Source organism: Lynx canadensis, chromosome C1 (assembly GCF_007474595.2).
Source record: "Lynx canadensis isolate LIC74 chromosome C1, mLynCan4.pri.v2, whole genome shotgun sequence".
NCBI lineage: Eukaryota > Metazoa > Chordata > Mammalia > Carnivora > Felidae > Lynx > Lynx canadensis.
Window position 1 is genome coordinate 50861767 of NC_044310.1, and position 19073 is coordinate 50880839.

General features: G+C 35.5%; 1 protein-coding gene across 8 annotated transcripts in view; it reads right to left on the reverse strand.

The window, feature by feature from the left end:
- The window catches only part of DOCK7 (dedicator of cytokinesis 7), a 226890-nt gene that overhangs the window by 26296 nt on the left and 181521 nt on the right, over window positions 1-19073 (reverse strand). For 4 of the 8 annotated variants that reach the window (XM_030324339.1, XM_030324336.1, XM_030324333.1 and 1 more), the window contains 10 exons: window positions 17008-17104; window positions 13853-13949; window positions 13600-13734; window positions 12129-12281; window positions 9280-9438; window positions 8497-8597; window positions 7008-7200; window positions 5221-5364; window positions 2022-2153; window positions 458-472 (listed from right to left, as the gene is read on the reverse strand). In XM_030324339.1, the coding sequence (XP_030180199.1) occupies window positions 458-472; window positions 2022-2153; window positions 5221-5364; window positions 7008-7200; window positions 8497-8597; window positions 9280-9438; window positions 12129-12281; window positions 13600-13734; window positions 13853-13949; window positions 17008-17104 (1226 nt within the window). The remainder of the gene's footprint in view (window positions 1-457; window positions 473-2021; window positions 2154-5220; window positions 5365-7007; window positions 7201-8496; window positions 8598-9279; window positions 9439-12128; window positions 12282-13599; window positions 13735-13852; window positions 13950-17007; window positions 17105-19073) is intronic. The other 4 variants (XM_030324340.2, XM_030324338.1, XM_030324334.1 and 1 more) reach the window with 1 other exon arrangement.

Here is a 19073-nt window from a genome sequence, read left to right on the forward strand (position 1 = left end):
AAGGCATATAAAATAATGGTATGTCTTACAATTGATGGCGTCTTTGATCAGATGAAATATGGTATTTTTTAGTTACACCTCTGAGCAATAACACATAAATCGACCTCTGTAAAATGAGGTGAAACAGTATGGTTAAAAAAAGAAATCTGTGTGTAAATGTTGATGAAAGAAAATGCTTCAAAGGATAAAAACAAACTAAAGTGATGACAAAGTGGCTCATTTACCAAAGAATCTCATTAGTGTAACATAGGAATTTCCATGCACTGCCTGCAACCTCTTAATAAATTGCTTAAAATAACTTAACAGTATTTTAACAAAATTTCTTTGGTTAATGAATTCAGTTGATAGCAGATAGCAACAGAATGCCCACAGCTAGCACATGTGGGCAAAGCATTGGCATAAGAAATCTGATCAAATCAATCTATTAGTGTCTTTAACTAACTAAAACATTACCTACCTCCCAGCCAGTACTCTGTATAATAAAAAGTAAAAAAGGGCAAGTCATAAAAAAAACTGTTTCAAAAGAACAAAAAGAGGCCAAAAGGAACTTCAGCAGTGTAAGGTACCATATATCGTAAATTCTTCTCCGCGAATAGAAGACAGCAGGATATTTTAAACACCATATTCTTTCACTTGAGATCTGTGATAATTTTATAAACTGCTTGTTCAAACCCTAGTAGTTAAAATTTCATCTTTTAAAAACTCTAATAAGGGAAAGTACACATTTTGGTGAAAAAGAGACAGCTGCTTGTTTCATGAATGTGTCTGAATTAGATCTCTAACTACAGGGAGTTGCGCTTTGCTGAACTACCCAGGGTAAACTGGAACAGAAATCACAATTTTGCTCAGATGCTTATGATACAAATGTATGAAAATTTCTTGCAAACTACCAGCTCCAGGTGTTCCAGACCTGCCGTGTAATTTGCACTTTACAGCTCTAGAAGCTGGGATGAGGCTCCTTTGACAGTATATGTACAACTGACTATAAAAAGACCCACCTGTTACCATTATGAATCCTAATAAATCTCCTGCAACTTCAATGTTTTAGTAGTGATAATAAAATAGTGGCTTAACAGTGTAGCAGCCCTGTTTTAAGACGATTAACGTTTTTCAGATTCTATCAATTCATCTAGAATAGCTTAGTTCATGGCAAGAAAGAGGTCAAGCTGACAGAGGGTACAGCAGGACTAGTAATGAATACAAAAGTAGATAATCAATACTCCCCTTCCTTCTTAGATGATGGTAGTAGCAGATAACAGCACAGGTAGCCCAGAGAAGGGAATGGAAAAATGGGGAAGGAGGAGGCTCAATAAGATATTTCAGAGTATTTTAACAGAGCCCAGATTTTAGTTTCATTTTTTGTTAATCAATTGCTAATAGTTGACTTCATTTTTTAAACCAAGCTTATGCTCATTTTAATTTTGGTGATAATATGTGGATTCCATGAACTATAAACAAGTACTAAAATCATACTATTATAATCGAATAAACATAAGATAACCGTTTTATTCATTATTTTCACTAAATACTATTTTCATGTTAGAAATATATTAAAGGATGATTGAATGGAACATCTAGGAAAAACAGTTACCGTTGAGTTGAAAACATTAACAATATTAGTTTATTAGACTTTAATATCATTTAATAAAAAACTACCTTACATATAAAAATTTTTGGCAGCAAAAGAAGTCCATGTAAAAATCATATTTATAATTTTAACCCATACTGTGAAACAAAAAGAACTCATGATTTAAAAAAAATTTGCTAACTACTAATTAGTTTTTAAAAGTGAAGAAAAAAACTGTGTAGAAAATTTAGGATGATCATTATCTACTCTAAGTAAATTCATTTTTTGTTAATGAGTCTGCTCTGGCCATGAACCATCATTTTGACATTGTTCATTTATAATCTGATTAAAATGGTCATTTCATTGGATCTAGTTTGACATCAGTACAAAGCAACACTAATGCTTTTAGACAGTTTTCTCCATTTACACTGAAGCTAGAAATTGCAGTCATTACCTGATGAACAATTTTGCTGAATGCTTCTTGAAGTTTACCATGAATTGTGGATAGTTTCTTTGCATCCCGATTAGCTTCATGAATAGGAATAAGTACTTTGTAAACCTCGTTTACTGCTTCATACATGCCAGCCTATAAAAATAATGTTATATGTTTTCTGTTACATTGATATGAAAGTAAATAATTACAATTTATGAATTCACAACATTTCTACTAAGGCAATACCAATGACACTTTCGCAAAAGGACATAAAATTAACACTACTTTAATTTTATTAACTCTTAATAAAAGAATTTTGCACAACGTATTGATTCCTCCAGACGGATGGATGGATGGTGTGTGTGTGTGTGTGTGTGTGTGTGTGTGTGTGTGTGTACTTAACATATGTTAAGTTTAAATTTCTGTTTAAGTTAAATTGAATATTTTGCTATCTACCCAGTAATTACTTCACTAGTGTGTATGTGTCGGTACTTACACAGGCATATAAACTATTGCAGAATTCTGAGCAGTGGAATAAAAGAAATCTAATTATTAATTATCACACTGGTCACAGATATCAGATAACTTGTGGCCTCCTGGCAAACTAAAATTATTTACATTTCTAAAATATTAAATTGGCACAGGAAATCTTACTGGAAATATCTGATGGGAAAATATCAGTTATCTTTCACAAAATGTAAGAAGGTTCTAAGCTACCAGATTTTATTCCACTAGGGGGCAGTTAGCCAGTGGCTGGCCAAGGGTTGCTCTGCCTATAATCAAAGTGATGGACAAAATGTGTTTGTACTGCTATTCTGTTTTCTTGTCCTTAATAATGAATTGGTGGCTGTAGTGAAGGAAGAAAGAGATGTTTTCCAAGAGCCACTGAATTCGTATTACCACACAAATTAGCAAACATATTTTCCCAAGGAAATAAACATACGGTTCTGATATTTTCCAGTAAAAGTTCACAGGAATTTATGCAATCATATAACTATAATAGTGAAATAAATACAGTGTAACTAAAATGCCCCAGTAATTATTATAATTAAGATTAAACGGATTCACTGAAAAACAGTGAATTTCATAATTATATGCTATTACAAAAGAACTTCTGTAATACAGGCCACTGCACTACTGTGAATTATTAAAATTACACACATACACACAAACACAGAGTGTGTATTTATTAAAATATTCCATTAATAGCAAAAAAACATTTTTTCCATGCTAGTTCAGATCACATAAAATGAAACTCAAGGAGCAGGGATCCAGGGGAGCAATCAGAACAGCTGAGGGGGGCGCCTGGGTGGCGCAGTCGGTTAAGCGTCCGACTTCAGCCAGGTCATGATCTCGCAGTCTGTGAGTTCGAGCCCCGCGTCAGGCTCTGGGCTGATGGCTCAGAGCCTGGAGCTTGCTTCCGATTCTGTGTCTCCCTCTCTCTCTGCCCCTCCCCCGTTCATGCTCTGTCTCTCTCTGTCCCAAAAATAAATAAACGTTGAAAAAAAAAAAAATTAAAAAAAAAAAAGAACAGCTGAGGGCCTCACACAGGAAATTTTATTTTTCAGACAGGAAATTTTAAAATGGTCAATCACCTAACATTCTTAGAGTCTCTGAATAATTATATTTATGTAAACTCATTCTAAACATCAATAATGATGAATAGGATGATAATGGCAAACAGTAATACTTATTTGGAGCCAGACATTGTGATAAGCAGTTTACATATATTAACTCATTTAATCCTAACAACACTCCTACGTGATAGGTACTATTCTTAGATGCATTTAAATAGATGAGAAAAATGAATCATTGATAGGTTGAGTAATTTGTGCCTGAAGTGATTTAACTACTAAGGTCGCAGAGGCAGGATTTGCAGTCTGGTTGTATGCCTTCTAAATCGATGCCTTTAACCAATACATTGCAAGCTAGGGTTAAGGCCAGGAGAATAACCAATTTCCAATAGCAGTACAATGGTGAAGAAGGGCAGCATTGCATATTACGTTAAGTTTCCCTCTTCCCCCAACATGAACTTCAAGACTCCTTATCTGTGGTGCTAGGACACTAAATACTCAGCAGAAATGTCAGAAAAGTCCTGGGGCGCCTGGGTGGCTCAGTCAGTTAAGCATCTGACTCTTGATTTGGGCTCAGGTCATGATCTCACAGTTCGTGAGGTCAAGCCCCACATTGGGCTCTGCGCTGACAGTGCAGGGCCTGCTTGGGATTCTCTCTCTCTCTCCCTCTCTCTGCCCTTTCCCATTTGCACTCCCCCCCCTCTCTTCTCTCAAATAAATGTTAAAAAAAATTTTTTTTTAATGAAAGAAAGTAAGCAGGGATTTGGCTAACTATCTTTCCCTTCTTTAATAATCATCCCATCTAAGGGGTGCCTGGGTGGCTCAGTCGGTTAAGCGTCTGACTTCAGCTCAGGTCACAATCTGTGGTTTGAGTCTAGCCCCACATCAGGCTCTGTGCTAACAGCTCAGAGCCTGGAGACTCCTTCAGATTCTGTGTTTCCCCCTCTCTCTGCCCCTCCATGCTCATGCTCTCTGTCTCTCAATAATAAATTAATGTTAAAAAAAGGTTTGATTAACAAAACTGCTTCAATTCTTCACATAAAGATAGGGAGGGACAAGGACTGGGGTTACATAGCATGGGACATTAGGTCAGGCAAGGGAACTAGGAGATAGTTCATAAAGTTCCTGATAAGTAAGCTCCAGGACTCTAACATCTACCTAATAGGGGGTCCCTATGCAACCCATGAGATGAGTGGCTAAAATTTTCCTGAGCACCAGGGCAACATCTGACATACTAAAAAGAAGATTCTTCCTTTCATTCAACAGACCAGCTCTATAGCTACAGCCGTGTTAGTCTACTTGAACAGGAACTTAAATCATCCAGAGGTTTTGTTTTGTTCTGTTTTTTAATTTTAAGGTATTAGAAAATGTCTGGTGCTAAAAGATTTATAAACTCCAAAAAAATCTGTTGTAGATTAAGTGATGGTTCATAAATAAGCAAACAAAAAATACTGGAGAATATGACAATTAAGATAAAAAGGAGTAAGCAATGATGAATCTATAGATAAGATCTGTTCTCAGTTCTTAAGGTACTTGGAGAAAACTAGCATAAAGGAAGAGCAGGGTCACAGGCAGAGAGAATACACATGTCATTAATAACCCAGAGGTATGTATCTGGGGAAAGAGAATGAACAGGAGTCATCTACCATAGAGAAAGAAGCAGCTGCTTGTTCCAGTAATCCCACGAGTCCTGTCTCAGTAAAGTACTTTCCAGAGCAGATACCTTCTTCATCTGGAGATACCACGTCATCTGAGACTGCAGATTCTTCTAAAACATTAGAGGAAATATTCTGGGGGAAAAAGTTGAAATGGCTTTAGATATGGAATTTCTTAGCATGAAAGATGTGTGTGAAGAAGTAACTGAAAATGAAATATAAATAGCAGCTTCGGTTTAAAAAGGGGGTGGGTAGTCAATGCAAAGATAAAAGACAAATTTCCAGAATCTTTCTCTATTTTGGAGATGACAATCAAATGGTACCATTACTGTCAGGTAACTTTTCCATTAATAAAAACTGTGACAATGAAAAATATGAAAAATCATGGGCTAAGGAAAATAGCAATATGATACAGGACATCTCGAGAGACTTAAACGGTCTTTACTTTTAACTTCAATGATCTTGTCAAAACTCCCCAAGAGGAAAATTCAAGTATGAAATGGTGTTTTGGCTTGCTTAACAAACATTGAGTTAATGAAAAAACTCAGGTAAAACTCTTACCCAATGAGACTGGGATCAGCCATTATTTCCAAAAAAGAAATAATACATACTACCTTAAATATTTTAACCTAAACATTTACAGCAGATAGACTCATCTGACATTTTTTTGAAGTCGATCTCAGGCCTTTTCTTTGTGTATGGGTCTCCAGATCAGATTTTCATGTAATCTCTCTTGACTAGACAGCAATAACGCAATCTTCATTTAATATTTCCAGTTCTGGGGGTGCCTGAGTGTCTTGGTCCGTTGAGCATATGACTCTCGATTTTGGTTCAAGTCCTGATCTCAAGGTTGTGGGATCAAGCCCTGCTCTCCGGGCGCCATGCTGAGTGTAGAACCTGTTTAAGATTCTCTCTTTCTCTCCCCCTCTCTTTCCCTCTGCCCCTCTCCCCAGCTCATACTCTCCCTCTCTCTCTAAAAAAAAAAAAAAAAAAAAAATTTCCAGTTCTGGTTTCTTCAGAGTAAAAACTTGAAACTTAAAAGGTTATCAAATTATCCTAAATTTCTAGGAGATTTCTCCCCAATCTTTTGTAGTTGGTCCAAAATTAATTCAATAGCAACTGTTGTGGAGACTCACTTTTATCAAGTCTTTGCAAAACATTTAACTTAGTTTTCAGAGAAACAATGACTGACTTTCTTTCTTCATTCAGATTTCACCAGAGGACATAACATGTAATTAAATTTTGTAATTTCCCAGATCTGGCATTAACGGGTTTTGAAAAAAGCAAAGAAAGCATAACTGACTTATGGTAAGCAAAGATTTTAACTAGTAGGTCAGAGGTATGTAACCCTCGTAGGGAGCAAACTATCATCTCTGAGCCATGGTATCTGCACATTTTATACAGGTATTGGAGAATGTTGGGTTATCTGATGTCTTAAGTAAAAGCCAATTGAGAGTTTCTACTGTATTCTGATTCTCAGCATTTTGGGTATATTTCATAGATGCTATGAAGCCCCTAGCAGTATAGGCAAAGAGAATAAATCTACTTAGCACTGATATTTAGAGGTAAAAAAAAAAAAATGAGAAAAGAAAACTAACACGGAATACTCTTTAAAAATGTATTCATGACAGTGACAGAGAACTGTTAATTTATCTTGTGAAACATCACCTTCAGTCTTTATGCTGTCCTTACAAGCTGAGTGAATCTTAACAGCAGTGAGAAAAGTTACAACTATGAAGGACATACCTCGATTTAATGTAAACCTGGCAGATTCCTACCTGAAATGTTACACATCCCACAGGAAGGTATTTGCGGTCCTCCAGCATGCTCAAATACTCAGCAACAAGGGCTGCGGAGTGGACAAGGCACTGGGCAGCTTCAGCATGATTGCTGCGTTCTGAGTGTTTGCCAGCCATGTTCTGCAACCACGTCAATCGCAGATCTGGAGAGGTCTGGTAGCCCTTGGCAATTCTAATTGGAACACAAATTCTTTTCAGTTAGCATTTGTTTCCCAAGCTGGAAGAGAGTTTAGACTGCTTATTTAGTGTTTACCTAGAGAGGTTTCCGTTATTGAACACAACCTATTAAGACAAGTTTTCAAATGGTATGAAAGTGTCTTTAAGTATGTTTAAAGAAGTAACTGTGGGCCCATGCAATGGTTAATAGATGTTTTTTTGTAGGGGGACTAAAAAATGACATGGTATCAATAAGGGAAAGCTATGGGAATTTACGTGTTCGTTAGGGGAATATAAAGAAATTTCATCGTCAAGAAAAAAGATCTATAAGATAGTATCATTGCATCATATTTATTTTAAGTAAAACGTTTGTTTTATTTGTGTCTTAAAAGACTCCAAAACTGTAAAAAGAGAGGGTCGTATGGCAAAGTTTTACTTGCATCTTTCAAGATATAAATAGGAATTACAAATTTCTCAAAATGTGCTCCTGCAAGTATCATGTTATAGGCACAACCATATTTAAAATCAGGAAAATTAATGTTAGAACATTAATACACTGTATTTTCTTCCTAAAGGGCTGATTTTTACATTTAAAATATGGGTCTTGGGTGTCTGCATGAAATCTAGGGCACGTGATCCAAAGGTGCTAAATATGTATCAATTATTTTTAAAAATCCTCATTTTTGATAATCAATAAATATACTAAACAATTATGCATAGTTCCCAGAGAAGTGACACAGGGGATCTGATCTACCATTAGAAAATGACTTAAGTAATTCTGGTATGTTTATTCTTTTATCCAATGTTTTCTGTATGTTTTACCAATTTATTTTTTATTTAAATCCCAGTTAGTTACCATACAGTGTAATATTAGTTTCAGGTAAAGAATTTAGTGATTCATCACTTACATACAACACCCAGTGCTCATCACAACCAGTACCCCTCTTAATGCCCGTCACCCATTTAACCCATCCCCCTGCTCATCCTTCCTCCAGTAACTATCAGTTTATTCTCTACAGTTAAGAGTCTTTTTGTGGTTCTTTTTATGGCTGAGTAATATCCCATTGTGTATATATGCCACATCTTTATTCATTCATCAGTCAATGGACATTTGGGCTATTTCCACAATTTGGCTATTGTTGATAATGCTGCTATAAACATCGGGGTGCACGTAGCCCTTCAAATTAGTATTTTTGTATCCTTTGGGTAAATACCTATTAGTGCAATTGCTGGATTGTAGGGTATTTCTATTTTTAACTTTAACTAATTTAAACCCATTATACGAGGTATAAATGAATCAAACAAATGATACCTGTACATTAGATCAATCAACATTTCAGGATCTTCCTGGTGTTCCTTCATTTTAACAGTATCAGAAAGAATCATATGGAGATTGAAAACCAAATCTTGAACCTGAAGCAGAGAATTTTATAAAAAACATTCTTTAATTATCATTTATTCACAGTCACCACATTAGTTTGGAAGATATTTTAGATAAATATCTGAAGATTGCAAAACAAATAATATGATACTGATAGAGTTCTAAAGAATGCGGGCATGCTGGGGTATGGTGAGTAAAGGGTAGTAAACTTTATACTAATTCCTGAGCTGGCTGGGTTTCGTTTGTTTTTTTTTTTTCTTTCAGTTTTCTCATCTGGAAACAAGTAGAACTAGAACTAGAAATAAAATGTAGGGATATACAGGATTCAAGAGGAAAACACAAAAGGATATTCTCTTCTATGTTTCTGATTCTACCAAAACATAGTTTGTAAAAACTTTACTTTTTAAGGCAAATTACTGTTTCATTAATAAGTAGGAATAATATTTCATCATAAAGTTTCCTATTTATTTATATGGTGTCTACTATTTGTTGTATTTGTTATGAATTCACAGACTTACATACCAAAGATATCAACCTTTCCAAGAAGGAAGCATGGCTTATTGAAACAAAAAGATTTAGCACTATCTATGGCCTAGGATACGTGGCTTGAAAGAAAAATACAGGTTTTAAAAAACAAAATTTGATTTAACAATTTAGAAACTGTCTATTTATAATTCTATTTCAGTTAATTATCTAGAAAGCAGTGTTTCTGACCTGATCAGGAAATGTTGTTTCCCTCAATTCCAGATCTTCTTCAGCATACGTCAATATAGTCTTTAGAGAACGTCTTAAGAATTCCTCATTAAAATTTTGAGATGTGCCCACCAAGGAAGACAGTGACATGGTTACCTGCATTTTAACCCTAGCAAAGTTCTGTAACAGAGAAATTGTCAGGTCAGCATTTAATACAGAAAAGCTTAAAAGAAAAAAGTTTATACTTTTTTTACTTGCTAAATGAAAAAGTAAAAAAAAAAAAAAATACCATTCCAAATAGTTATAAAAATTTTTTAGAAAGTAATAAAATATACATATTAAAATCTTATTTTAAAACCTTAAAACAAGACATAAAACAGAGTTTTGCTAAGAATAATATGCTACAAACAGTAAAAAAACAAAGCCATGTCTTAGAATTGAATTAGGGGCTCCTGGGTGGCTCAGTCGGTTAAGGGTCTGACTCTTGACTTTGGCTCAGGTCATGATCTCATGGTTTGTGTTCGAGCTCTGCATCTCTACCAGTGCAGAGCCTACTTGGGAGTCTCTCTCTTCCCCCCTCCCTCTCTCTGACCCCTCCTCCCCTCATGTGCACGCACTCTCTCTCTTTCTCTCTCTCTCTCTCTCAAAATAAATAAATAAACTTAAAAAAAAAAGTATGGGGTTGCATGCTTGGCTAAGTTGGTTGAGCATCCAAGTCTCTCTTGGTTTTGGCTCAGGTCATGATCCCAGGGTCAAGGTATCAGCTCCATGCCTTCTTAAGATTCTTTCTCCACCTGCCCCTCTTGCCTGCTCGCATGCATGTGTGCTCGTTTACTCTCTCTCTCTCTCTCAAATAAAAAACATATGAACTTTAGGAAGGAAAGCAGAAATAAACAAAAGGCAGAATAAATAAGAAACTCAAGGCAAAAACAAAAACCAGAAGTAGAGGACATAAAATAGGAGGTTACATGTGAGCTCACAATACTTGAAAAAAAAAAAAGATAAAAGACATTTAAACTTATAATTGGTAAAAGAAAGAAAGGATGTCATGGAGAGCACATAAGGGATTACAGGACAGAGAAATTCTGAGAAAAGGAACCACAATAATTGGAAATTTTAGAAGTATTAAAAAAGAAAAGAAAAATGATAGACAAAAAGTAAAGCAAAACAGATCCAACAAATTTATGTCTGTTTGGGAAAAACCCTAAACCCTGGAAGAAAATATTCTATTTTACATTCAAGAAAACATTCTGAAATAAATTGAAAGCAGACATCATGTGGCTGAGAAAATTAACAAACATTGGTCAATACCAAGACCCATTCTAAAAAAGGTATTTAATTTTAAATCTAAAGAAAGAATCCTTAGAGCAGCTGGGAGGGGAAAAGTTATTTAAAAGGGAAGAAAGTATCAGGTCATCTTCAGATATCTCTACAACAATATGTAAAGCCAGAAGATGATGATATTCAAGTATCTTTTTTTTTCTTTTTTTCTATTAAGTGTTCTTTATCTGGTACATTTTACTGATCTTTCCCACCACCACCCTTTTTTTAAATTCAGTCTTAGGCAAAAAATTTCATAACCGTCTTTGCTGTCCTTTAAATATAGAAAACACAAAACAATCAAGAATGTGAGAAATACTATTCCCAAGAACTATCTTGAATAAACAACTAAAGGACAATATTTACCCAGTAAGAGAGGATTAAAGCAAAAAAAAAAAAAAAAAAGTAACAAAAGATATAACAGTTATGAGTATCAGTTTACTAAATAGATAATAGAGATAATAAAAGAGAAATAAACTATGTGTAGGCTATAAATCATCTCCTTCAGTCCAAGTGGACCAAAACCAAAAAAGGGTATAGAAAAATAGAATAATATAACTAATATGGTATACTTAACTCAGTACTCTGAAATAAAGAACACCTTTCTTTTTAAATGCTTAACATTTATTTCATGTCCACAGTACAAAAAATGAGACATAGTATCTACGTTGTATAATCACACTGCAATAAAACTGATAATTAATATCCAAACTTTGTAACAAAAAGGACTGTCAACTCTTCCAGTTAAAAGTACAAACTGGGGCCTGGGTGGCTCAGTCAGTTAAGCATCTGACTTCAGCTCAGGTCATGAACTCGCGGTTTGTGGGTTTGAGCCCTGCGTGGGGCTCTGTGCTGACAGCTCAGAGCCTGGAGCCTGCTTCAGATTCTGTGTCTCCCTCTCTCTCTGATCCTCCCCCACTAGTGCGCTCGTTCTCTTTCTCTCTCTCTCTCTCTCTCTCTCAAATATAAAGAGGAAAAAAATTTTTTTTTAAAGTACAAATTACAAAATACCTACAAAACAAGAATATGGAAAACTGTATATCAAAATCAATGAGATACCAATAAAAAGTGCTCCAAGGACAATCCTGGGCCTAAAATACGCACATAAGTAAAAAAAAAATGATGTAAAACATTTGATTCAAAATTGCAAAAAAATACAACACATGAATATATATGATCAAAAAAAAATACTGTAACAAAAACATGGAATTCTTCAGACTGGTATATAGTCATAAAATATCAAATCAAGATTTTGATTTGATTTTGATTTTAATTTTCTTTATCTGTATTTTCTTTTTACTTAATGATAATAATTAAATTTTCCAAAAGCTCAAGATACATTTATATTCTAATTTTTACTACTATATTTTATCTTTAGTGCAGGAAGCAAAATTGGAGATTCAGATTTTTAAGATATACACGCAATGAGAAATATCAACACAGTCTAAGATTAGTCTCAAAAAAAAAAAAATTCCATGCTCCCCCCAAAACACATTTACCAGACATTGCAGGAGTTATATTTCATTATGAATCCAGAGATAAATACTTACATTACCAATTTCAAAGTTCTGTCTCATAAGTAGGTACAGTGAGGCACTGGCATGTGACCGTATTGTACTAATGCTGCTGCTACAGTGTCGGAGAAGCCGGAGGCATAAGTCAGCACACTGCTCTGTTTCTTCTTCAAACAAGAGTTCAGGGAACTGTAAACAGACAAACAAAAACAAAAACACCAACACTGAACTGATGCAGTAGAAGTTCCAGAGATATATTAACATAGCCTGAACTAGAGATGTGTTAGTATAGCCCAGTTTTAAAAAACAGTTCAGCAATGTTTGCTAATCGGCTAATATTGACAGATTGGGATTGAATACTGAATATGTCACTTATTAGCCAGTAGTGTAATGTTGGACAATGTCTCATCCATAAAATGGACCTAACGGTATTATCTACACGGGACTATGGGACTATATGAGTAAGATTAGACACTATGCATAAAACAATATAGTAACCACAACCAACATGTAATAATTCTATTAATATGTTTTATTATAAAATGCTATAAGTAATTTTCATTGGTTCAAGTTTTAACAGCTCTGCATTCCACATTAGATAACTATGATGAAATAGATACCTTCAAGATTTAAGAATATACCTACGTTCAGAAAACCAACATAGGAAATAAATATCTGAAGTAGTTGAACAAATGGAAGTACCTCCTATTCATCCACGGGGTAAGTTAATGTCAACGGAATGACTACTTATACCTTAAATTCTTAAATAAATCAAGTTAATGACAGAAGGAGATTAAGAGAAAACAAGGAAAGCCCCATATTTTAAATCAGTTATTAATTTCAAGCTCTTCTCCACAACAAAACTTTTTTTTTAATGTTTATTTTTGAGAGAGAGTGAGACAAGAGCATGAACAGGGAAGGGGCAGAGAGAGAGAGGGAGACACAGAACCCGAAGCAGGCTCCAGGCTCCGAGCCACCAACAGAGAGCCCGACGCAGGGCTCGAACTCACAAACTGTGAGATCGTGACCTGAGCCGAAGTCAGACACTTAACTGACTGAACCACTCAGGCGCCCCCAAAACTAGTTTTTTAAGCCCCAAACTGGTTACAAATGTTCCAAATAAGAGAGAACTGAAAAGGCAACTAGTAGAAGAGAGGCAAAAAAGAATCATGGGTCTTAGGTTATTATTAAAATTTTTTTTCAATTTTTTAATCTTTATTTATTTTTGAGAGACAGCATGTGAGCAGGGGGGGAGCAAAGAGAGAGGGAGACACAGAATCTGAAGCAGGCTCCAGGCTCCAAGCTGTCAGCACAGAGCCTGATGCGGGGCACAAATCCACAAACCGTGAGATCATGACCTGAGCCAAAGTCGGAAGCTCAACCGACTGAGCCACCCAGGCGCACCTTAAAATTTTTACTATATTAACCAAGGAGTGTTAAACGATCTTAGACAATATAAAGAAAGAAAGCCAAGTTGGACAAGACTGAAGGTACAAAAATAACCTACCTTTGAAACCAGGGCTCTCTGTGTAGCGAAACAGTGTTGTAGATAAACTGCACTTTGGTTACAGGCCATGCTATGCAGTAGGACTTTTAGCACCCCACCAAGGATGCTCTCTTTGGATTCTGTTACAGAAACCGTCTGCAATTTAAAAATAAATAAATTTTAAAAATAGATGAATTATGGCTCAATAAATGTTTTTTGCACAACCCCAATTCACCAAATCTATACTTTAAATCCTTCTTGTTTGTGTTCTTACCTGGACAACAATCTCTAATGTATCCAAAATGATTAGGTTTGCTTCAGTAGCCAGATTTCCATCAATCAGTGCTTCATGCTCAATCTCTGCTCTTGATCTAATACAAAATATTATAAGTATATTTACCTTTTAAAAGAGCCAATAGATCCACAATTCAAAAAAGACTTAAAGATACGTAGAAATAAAAAACTTGGAACCGTTTGTCAGTATTTGCCTTAAAGAAAACTTGTAAGAGAATAAAAAGACAATTATTTTACACATTATAAGTGTTTTCTTTTACCCTACATTTTGTCAACCACGTCAGTACAGATTTTCACATCCCATTGTAATTCTACAATACCACTGAAAACAAATGTTTAGCTTTCAGAGATGTGGCAAACGCAGGAGCTTATTTTTTATTCTCAATGGCACAGACACTAGGTGGTGCTATGTGGGCTTGTATTTAGGGCTGCTTCATGTAAAGCAATACTCAAAATATTTAGTGTTCATCTTACTCCTTCAAGGATTTTCGACATATTTACTTAGGATAAAAGTACTTATTTTTTTCCAAATTGTCACATAATTTCTCAGTATTTTTGTTATCAAAAATAGAAAAAAATTTTGCTATAGATTTTTGATACAGCAATTTTGATACAGAAAGTGATTTAACTCTTCCCCAAACTCTGGACAGAATCACTCAGTAGAAACAAAACAAACTGATGCAATAAAGTGGTTTTCTTAAAGACTAGTATTTATTAAAAATATAAAGAGTAATATTAAGAATAGCTCCACATGATTTATGGGTAAAATTGACGTTTATTTTAGTAGTGATAGATAGATAGATAGATAGATAGATAGATATAGAAACAATTACACCTACATAGACAAAACAAACACATAAATCAAGGTGGAAGAACAAGAACATTTTAAATGTTAACTTTTCAAAGTTTCTGGATGTTTAAACCTCTGAATCTTTATTACTACCACTTAGGAGAATAGTTCATGAATTTACATTTTATAAATTAAAGGAGAAAATACAACATAGTTAGAATTAAATTGGGAAATATATATATGTTCAAACTTAAAATTTCAGCAAGATTTTGTGAAAAAACCTGACAATAACATGATGGTTTAAACAAAAAGAATCAGGAAAACACCAAAAAAAAAAAAAAAAAAAAAAAAAAAAAAAAAAAAAAAAAAAAAAAAAAAAAAAAAGCTTCCTTAAAACACAGCAGCAAGACATGCAGAGAAAACACATTATACAAATGCAAAAGAAAGCAATATACTAATATCATAGCATCTCACTGCTTTGTGATTTCTTTTTTTTTTTTAAGTTTATTTATTTATTTAGAGAGAGAGCGAGTGCACACGTGCACACCAGCAGAGGAGGGGCAAAGAGAGAGGGAAAGAGAATCCAAGCAGGCTCTGTGCTGTCAATGCAGAGCCCCACTTGGGGCTCGAACTCACACACCGTGAGATCAAGACCTGAGCCAAAGACAAGAGTCAGATGCTCGACTGACTGAGCCACCTGGCAGCCCTATCCTTTGTGATTTCTAAAAAACAAAACACACCTGGAAAAAATAAAGAAATGGACTTGAACAGACGAGGAGAGAAAAGTGGACATACTCAAAGTTTAAGAATTTTTAAGTATTTATATTGTATTTAATACCTGCTATAGTCTGAGTATTTGTGTCATCACAAAATTCATGTTAAAAATCTAATGCCCAAGGTGATAGTATTAGCAGGTAGGGTCTTTGGAAGGTAATTAGGTCATCAGGGCAGAGCCCTCATGAATGGAGATTAATGCCTTTATGAAAGAGGCCCAGGGAGTCTGCTTGCTCTTCCACCAAAGACAGCATTTTTGCTGTAACCCTGATGAGGGTCTTCACTAGACATCAAACCGAAGGTGCCATGATCTTGGAATTCCCAGCCTCCAAAACTGTCAGAAATAAATTGCTGTTGTTTATAAGCAATGCACTGTGTTCTATTTTGTTACAGCCTGAAGAGACTACGACAGTTTCTGGTAATCCAAACTCTCATCTATATGGTAGCAAGTCTGTGATTTCTCACTCTACTGGCTTGCATAAGGCAGTGTTTCCTATGGTCTATGATGTTACTATCTGTGTACTTCTGCAAGTTTATCTGTGAAAATCCTTGACAGCCTGGTCTGAAGATGGTCCTCAGGTAGCGTGACTGAGCAGCCTGGTTTACTTTAGGACAGGACTGAGGGATTCCCTGGGATGAACATTCAGTGCTAACACTGGGTGTAGTACTAGGCAAACCTGAATGAGCTTGTCATCATATTCTCAAAGTTTATTGGGCCAGTCAAGCTACTTGAGGCCTAACTTGTAATTACAAATTCTCAAGACAAAAATTTCAGCCCCTTGACTCAATGCCAAGTTTCAAGCTAAGCAATTTTACCTGAGGTCACATGGGCAGTAAGAAGGGATTATTTTTGGTGCCCCTTACACTGAAGGTCCAGCTCATTAGGTACAAGCTCTCAGGAAGTGCATTTTTAGTTGTTTTTGGCAGTAGGGGTCAATTAGTGTTCCTAGCTTACCTCCATGCTAGAAACAGAAGACCTGTAGTGTTTCTGTCTTTCTCTTAATTATATTTTAAGCTCCAAGAGGACAAAGATTAGCTTTCTAATTCTTGGATCCCTGAAATATGAAGTTCAGTGCACTCCCAAATTACATTAAAAAACTGTTGCAGAATGTATTTCAAAGGCATATTTTTGGAGACAGTTGTTGGAAACAAAATGGGTAACATTTTGCTTTACTATACCACATGAAAAATTCTTCCTCTAAATATTTTTTAATCTAAAATTTAAACATTAAATATAACTGGGTGCCTGGGTGTCTCAGTTGGTTAAGTGTCCGACTCTCGATTCTGGCTCAGGTCATGATCTCACAGTTCATGGGATTGAGGCTGTCAGCACAGAGCCTGCTTAGGATTCTCTCTCTCTCTCTCTCTCTCTCTCTCTCTCTCTCTCTCTGCCCTTCCCCCACTCACACACATGCGCTCTCTCAAAACAAACAGACACCAAAAAAATTAAACCTATTTTGTTGTCTAAGATTTGAATACCTAATATATATATAAAACAATAAAATTAGCCATTTTCCTCCTGCATTTGAAATCCAACAAGCCCATCAGTAACATAAAATACGTTATATTACTTGTCAAGCTTCTCAGTGTTTTGACGCCAGTGAGTCATATCCTTTCTCCACCTCAGATTTTCTTGACTTCCAAAGGCACTTCCAGATGGGCTTCTCTCTGTCAAATAAATTTCAAAACCATTTTTAAAGTGCTGTTTCATTTGGACCACCTATATGTGTATTTGCAAATATATAAGATATACTGCACAATGTTAACTTTATACACAGCCATTTTATCCTCACTACAGGTCGCAAAAACTAACGATGGTACTTTTTATTAAAAATGTTTTATGGGGCGCCCGGGTGGCTCTGTCAGTTAAGCATCCAACTTCGGCTCAGGTCATGATCTCATGGCTCTTGAGTTCAAGACCCACATCAGGTTCTGTGCTGACAGTCTGGAGCCTGGAGCCTGCTTCAGATTCTGTGTCTCCCTCTCTCTCTGCCCCTCCTCTGCTCACGCTCTGACTCTCTCTCTCTCTCAAAAATTTTTTTCACTTTTTTATAACAGTTATAGCAGAAATATATTACCTGCATTATATATAAAAAAACCAAATGCCCTTTTATATAAGCAAACTTTCTAACACTGTTTTCTCTGAACCTAAACCATGGCTTATTAGGCCCTACGTGGGTCTTATAAGACCTTATTTCCTACCACACTCTCTCTCCTACTTATGCCACCACACTTATTTTGTGTGTTTTCTATATTGCTCCTGATTTAGGACCTCTGTAATAGTGGTTGTTCCTCTTATGTGACTGTGCTTCCCACAAATTTTCATTGACCAATCATTCATCACCTCCACATAAAGGTCTTCCCCAACTCCCCAACACTTCCTTTCCTCTTAATTGGCTTTAGTTCTCTCCACAGCACTTATCATCACAAGAATATAAGCTACTTAAGAATGGAGATTATGCCATTTTGTCCACCCCTTTATGTTTAGGGTTGACAAGGTGTCTGGCAATACTGAAGTTCAATAAGCTTTTCTTTAATATAGAAACAAAGTAAGAAGGATTCCTAAAACAATTAGGAATTATTATTTGGTCCACAGAAGACAGGACAGGAGAAAGAAGAGGGCTTTCATACAAGGCTTCTGGGATAGAAAGCAGACAGAATGCTGTGGGCTCCCAGAAGGGGCAGCAGTGACAGAACTGGTTCATACAAATCCAGCAGAAGTGACGAAGGTATTGAGAATTGTGGAGAGATTTACACTTAAAGGAAGGAATTAGCCATGACTTCAGACTTTCAACTAGAAAACTAATGCTTCTTTTTGAAAAGCCTGAGATTTTAAATTGGTTGGGAGAATGCAAAGAAAAAGGAAAGTAAAAATTTAGAGTCCAAGTAGAAATTTTAAAAATAATGAGAAATGAGGCACCTGGGTGGCTCAGTTGGTTAAGCATCCAACTCTTGATTTTGGCTTAGTTCATGATCCTAGGGTTGTGGGATTGAGCCTCAAGTTGGGCTCTGAGTTGACAGCATGGAGCCTGCCTGGAATTCTCACTCTCTCCTCTCCTCTCTACCCCTCACATTTGTGTGCGTGTGCTCTCTCTCTCAAAATAAATAAACTTAAAAAAAAAAATAATGAGAAGCAAATATGCTACACAATAAAGGACATGTCTGGATAAGTCTTCTGCTTTCTCTCCCTTCCCTTCACTTTCCTTCTCTTCCCACCTCTTTTTTTATTATGAAACCTCTATCTTTAAAAAATTTGGTAAAAGAAAACAAAAAAGATATGCCTGTATTTACCCAGTTAACAAAACAAATATCTGGGATCTATTTACATTTTTATCATTAACTTTCTTCCCCCCATGAAATTGTCCCTCATCTCTTATCACCCAATGTCTATCATTGGGTGACATAACTTGGGTGTCCAAATTCAAATAAGAATTGCAAAGGTCTTATTTTTCTAAGAACTTCAATTTTTTAAAAATTAAGATACAACAGACGTATGTCATTATATTTGTTTCAGGTGTACAATATGATTCAATATCTGTATACATTTATGAAATGATCACCACTCTAAATCTAGTCAATATCCATTACCACATATTATAATTTTCCTATGATGAGAACTTAAAACCTACTCTCTTAG